Source organism: Mandrillus leucophaeus, unplaced genomic scaffold (assembly GCF_000951045.1).
Source record: "Mandrillus leucophaeus isolate KB7577 unplaced genomic scaffold, Mleu.le_1.0 Scaffold37, whole genome shotgun sequence".
Lineage (NCBI taxonomy): Eukaryota > Metazoa > Chordata > Mammalia > Primates > Cercopithecidae > Mandrillus > Mandrillus leucophaeus.
Window position 1 is genome coordinate 1567360 of NW_012103920.1, and position 5269 is coordinate 1572628.

The following is a 5269-nucleotide window of genomic DNA, read 5'->3' on the forward strand; positions in this document are numbered from 1 at the left end:
CCCCCCTCCGCCCCCAGAAAGACTCCCCATCTATCTCACAGCCAGGGCACCAGGGTAGGACCCCAGGACCGGCTGCTCTGCGGCTTAGTCAAGAGTTGTTTTGTCGCGGTTGCAAATGTCTTCCTGCTCGAGCTGGGAGCTTCACCAGGCTTCAGTGTAGCGGACATCCACTTCCTTCAAATTGGGAAGCTTGGCCTGGGGGTAGCAACAAGGGTCCTTGTCACGTGCAGGCCATTCCCTTGCAGAAGCTGACAGTGCCTGACTCCACGCACACTGCCGGCTGGGGGTCCCTGCCACCCTCTCCCCACCTTGGTGCTGTGGGCTCCCTGGGCTCTTGGAGGGTTGGGTGGCCTTAGGCAGACAACAGAGCAGGTGGGATGTGCCCTGGCCCCAGAGAAACCAGGCAGTGGGGCTCCCATGCACCCACCTCAGAGAGGCTTCGGTCTCTGTCTTTGCAAGTGGAAGCACTGGGGTTTGAACCCAGGCCCTGCCACTTGCTGCTGCATGACCGTGGGCAGATAACCCAGCCTCTCGGAGCCTCAGTTTCTTCCTGTGTGGGCCAATCTGATTCTAGTCCCTGGCTCAGAGGATAGGGCTAGGGGTTAAATAGCAAATGCAGAAAGCCCAGGGCACCGTTATAAGCCCTATGAAAGGAAACTGTTCTTATTTTTACTGTTAGTGATATTCTCATCGTTATCAGAAAATGGACAGGGTGAGTGATGCGGATCCCAGTAAGTCCCAGGTACCCGGGGTTTGGCTTAGATTCTTCTCACCTGGGGCTTCCCCTTTGCTGGATGCGTTGCTAGACTCTACGATTCCACCTGCTGCGTCTCTCCATTGTTTTCTGCTTTCTGTTTCTGCTACTCAGACTTCCACTCTTCTTCTACAAACAGCTGGCTTTTTTTCTTAACAAGCCTCCACTCTACAGAGAGGTAGCTGCCTCCTAACTGGCATCACGCCTTTACTTCCTCCCTCCCAACTTTCCTGTACACTGGCCAGCATACTTTTTGGATGCATGTACACATATGTATGCATGAACACGCACACATGTACACACACGCACATGCAATTCCTCACTGCTGCTCTCCTGTGCTCAACAACCCTCAATGGCTCCCCACTGCCCAGGCAGAGGTCACAGGTGGGGACCTGCAGCCACCTGCAGTGCTATAAAGCGTACTAAGCCAGCCCTTCAAAATTAGGAGACTTCGCAGAAGAATCTAGGTTTCAAGGTGCTCTTGAAAAATGGGAAGGTCTGGCCAGACTGGGCAGTGAACAGTGGGGCGTGGCCTGCCTGGCACTGAGTGTAGGCTCCTCCTCCAAAGGATAAGCAGCTGCTGTTTGCTCGAGTCCCCTCCACAGGGAGGCTGGTCACAGGCTGGCAGCATCAAGTTGGCACCATGTCTCTCTCAAATGTGTGAAAATGAAAAAATCGACTGAAAGTGATTTTTCTTCCCAAGTGGCCTTTCCTGCACTCCTCATGTCCTCTTTCCAGCTTGTTCTCAGTAGCGTCTGACTTTCTGCACTCTGAACTCAAGATAATCCAGGCAGCATTTCTCCAACATGAGTGTGCACAGGGATCCCCCAGGGTGGGGTTACCTGGGGTGGCCTGGATCCTGCATTTCTGTTGGCCCCCAAGTAGTGCCAAGGGCGCTGGTCTGCAGATGCCACCCTGAGTGCTGAGGTCTAAACGCTGGGGTGAGTGATCTGCTGGCTGTGCCCCTGCCACCTGCTGCGTCCCATACATCCTCTCTTGGACCTCACTCTCTGCTGACTGTCCCTCCGGGCCCCACCAGGCCCTGTGCCCACCTTGGTTTGCTGAGCTTGCCTGTGCCTGCCAGGGGAGACTATTCCCGGGCAGGGGCTGTGGCAGCCACACCTTGGTGTCCCGGTCTCTGACACTGGCCTGGTACACAGCAGAGGCTCCAGAAGCATCTGGAGGATGCCCCAGTGAGCACGCCCTGGCGGCAGGAGGCCTGGCTGTAGGAGATGGGCCCCAGCCAAGGGCTGCCGGGGGATTCCCTCTAAGTGGCTTCCAGGGCACGGAGGTGCCAGCATGGCTCATGGGCGCCATCTGTGCCTTCTCACCTTTGAGCCCAGCCCTTCCCTCCCAGGATGCTGGCCCTCTGCCGGTCCCGTCTGCTCCTTCTGGGGCAGCTGGTACAGCCCCAGGAGGATGGGGTGACAGGATGACAGGAGGCGACTGAAGGCCTGGCTCCTCCAACCTTCCCAAGACGTGCAAGTGCATTTCTTAAAACGCCCCTGCCTTCTACCCTCTGATCCTTTTTCTTTCCCTGATTTCACTTGCTGGCCTAGTGCTGGTGCAGTGCAGCCCTCAGTGGTGTGAGGCACCCGCCCTGCTCAGCCCTCCCTGCTTCTACTCCTGCTCCCTCTCAAAATATTTATTTCCTAACACCCAGAGCACGCTTTGAAAAGCGTGACTCACTGCTCTGCTGTGACCTGTGAGGACATTTTCACCCGGCCCCAGCCCATTCCCTCTCTCAGTTCCTGGCTACATTTGCTACAAAGCCAGGCCTTGCCAATCTCTTCTGTCTCAGGACCTTGACACTTGCTCTTCCTCTCGCCCTTTGTATTTCTGGCTTCTTACCTTTTGGGTCTCAGCTCCTGTGGCCTCTTCATCAAAGGGACCATCCCTGATCACCCCAGGCCACACAGGCCCTCCTATTTCCAATGACTTCCCTGCTGCTTCCTCTTTGTTACTCCTTTTGACCTGCCTTTATTTATGTATTGATCTGCGGGTGTCATCGTCTTTTACTGGAGAATGAGCTCTGGGCAGCAGATGCACCGGCATCCAGATGCCGGCTGGAGAAAGGAGGGGAGGAGAGAGGGGAGGAAGGATGGAATTACCTTCAGATCTTCGTAGGTGTCAGCTGAGAGCTTGGTGCTGTTCATGTTTAAACTGCAGAGACTCTTCATGGCTGTACAAGAGACAGATACAGTTGTTAGGAGAGTGAGGCCCCAGAGGTATGCCGGTATGGGATGGCCAAGCTGGAGGAGCTGAACGTAGGTGCCAGGCCCCCTGTTAGGAGATGGGGCTGGGGAGGAAGGTTTCGCAGGCACAGCCAGGACAGGTGGCCTACTAGACACTGAAAGTCTGTTTCAGGCATGTGCTGGTCTGAACAGAGCCTTCGTTCTCTTCCCATCCGCTGAGTCTCCCTTCCCTTCTGGTCCCTCTGTCGTGTCCCCCCACTGCCTGGACCTGATGTCCCCAGAGCTTGCCTGCCACACCCCAGACCAGGCCCAAGATCTCCCCGCTAAGGGAACCCCGGATGCTCCCCGCCATCGTCACTGACTCGGGTGCTGCTTCTTGAAAGCAAGCCTCAACCTCTGCTTTGTGTTGGAGTCACAAGGAGAGCAGACCTCTCCACCCACTCCCAGAGATGCTGAGCAGCGCTGCAGCGGGGACCAGGAATCCGCACTGTTCATGAGGACCGCGCCCCCCGGGGAATGCCAGTGGAAGCAGTCCATTTGCATTTGCAGCCAAACTGGCCGAGCGCTGCCTCTCTGCTTCCATTGACCCAGTCACCTGCCCCCACCTCCTCCCAAGCCATCCAGAATTTGCCAATGACCCGGTAGGAGTCATGACCCCTGCCCAGGGTGCCTCCCCCTTGGCCAACTCCCACAAATCTGTCTTCACACCCAGATTCAACAGCACCTCCCCCGGAAGCCTTCTCTGACTCTTCCCACTGAGCCACGGGTCTTCTGGTTTAAAGCAGTGGGCCTGGAATAGGGAAAGCCGGTCAAATACAGAAGGCTGAGCTCAATGTCCCTGAGGGTAGTTCAGTCAGTTGGGGTTGGGACACAGGAATTGGCCTTTCTAGGTTCCTTGAGAATTCTGTGGCTCCTTCTATTATGACAGGGCTTCTCAAATGTCAACGGGCCCGGGAGTCTCCCAGACATCTGCTTACCGTGCGGTGTCTGAGTCAGGAGGTCCGAAGTGGGCTTGGGAATGGACATTTCTGACCAGCCCCCAGAAGACGCTGCCGCCACTGGTCGGGGGACCACAGTGGCAACACACTACAGCCCCATTCTTGAACTTGACCCCTCAGTGGACTGTGAGTGTCAGGAGGGCCCAGGCTGGCCTTATTCATTTTTTCTATTGCCTCTAGAATATAAGCTCCCTGAGATCAGGAATATTTTTCTCTGTGTCGTTCCTGGCCCTTGGAATGGTGCCTGGTCCACAGCAGGTGTGCAGTGAACACATGTTCGTGAATGAATAAATTTCTCTATCTGTGCATGGTGCAAAGTCAGCGCTTGGCCAGTTTGGTTGAAGCAAAGAAGGAATGAATAAAGCAGCCCCTCACCCCCCAGTTGCCCCCGAGGCACTCACAGCTCAGGGCCAGCAGGCCAGCGTCTGTGACCGGGGTCTCGCACAGGTTCAGCACCTGGAGCATGGTGAGGTGTTCCGACAGGAGCCGCAGGCCGGCGTCTCCAAACTGTAGGGCACAGAAACTCTCAGCCCTCTCCTGGCCACCTCTGGGGAAATGACTCGGAGGCTGGGGCAGAGGTGGAGGAAAGGGATGGGGACAGAGCCTTGCTCTGAGGCCCATGGCCCACCAAGCCCTGGGGTCTGGGCTGCGCTCGCTTCCCCTAAACAACCCCACGCCTCTCTGACCCGGGTTAGAATCCAGCTTCTGCTGCTGGGAGTGGAGCCAGGCCAGGGCCCCTGGGAGTCAGTTTTGCCTCCACGAAGGAGGGCTTCGAACTTGTCCTTTCCTAGCTTCGAGATGCTGCCTAGGCGGCTTTCTCCTGCTGGGTGGACAGTGGAAGGATAGGGCTGGGCCAGGGGCAGGCTGCAGGGACTGTCCCCAGTTTCTCTTCTGGAAAACGAGGGTGAGGGCAGAACCTGCACTTCACAGGCGTGCAGTGAAGGCCCCTTCATCTGCCCTGTGCAGAGTACTGAGCGGTGCAGCTGACACTGAGCTGGGACTCAGCAGCCACTGGTGTTACTATAACAAAAAGACCCAGAAACCTCCCGCGCAGCCCCGGGCAGGCCAGTGAAGCCCGGCTCATGTCTCAGCTCCACCTCTCAGAACCTCAGGACTTGGAACTGGGCACAGTATTTCCAACTGGGAAATGGGCCTCAGGGCTTCATGAGGTCCTCAACCTCCTCTAGCCTCAGGGATTGGGTGCTGAGCTTGAGGAAGGGGTCATGTGGTAAGCGATGCCTGGGGTGTAGGCAGGGAGGCGGGTGAGGGCGCAGGGAGGAGGGTGAATGAGTTAGAACGGAGGGTGGGGGGCAGGGAGGAGG

At 56.9% G+C, this 5269-nt stretch overlaps 1 protein-coding gene across 2 annotated transcripts in view; it reads right to left on the minus strand.

Annotated features, from left to right (window-relative positions):
* Window positions 1-5269, minus strand: part of CMIP (c-Maf inducing protein) — a 102874-nt gene continuing 97605 nt past the window's right edge. For both annotated transcript variants that reach the window (XM_011990067.1, XM_011990068.1), the window contains 3 exons: window positions 4349-4454; window positions 2866-2936; window positions 1-195 (listed from right to left, as the gene is read on the minus strand). In XM_011990067.1, the coding sequence (XP_011845457.1) occupies window positions 142-195; window positions 2866-2936; window positions 4349-4454 (231 nt within the window). In that variant the 3' untranslated portion in view covers window positions 1-141. The remainder of the gene's footprint in view (window positions 196-2865; window positions 2937-4348; window positions 4455-5269) is intronic.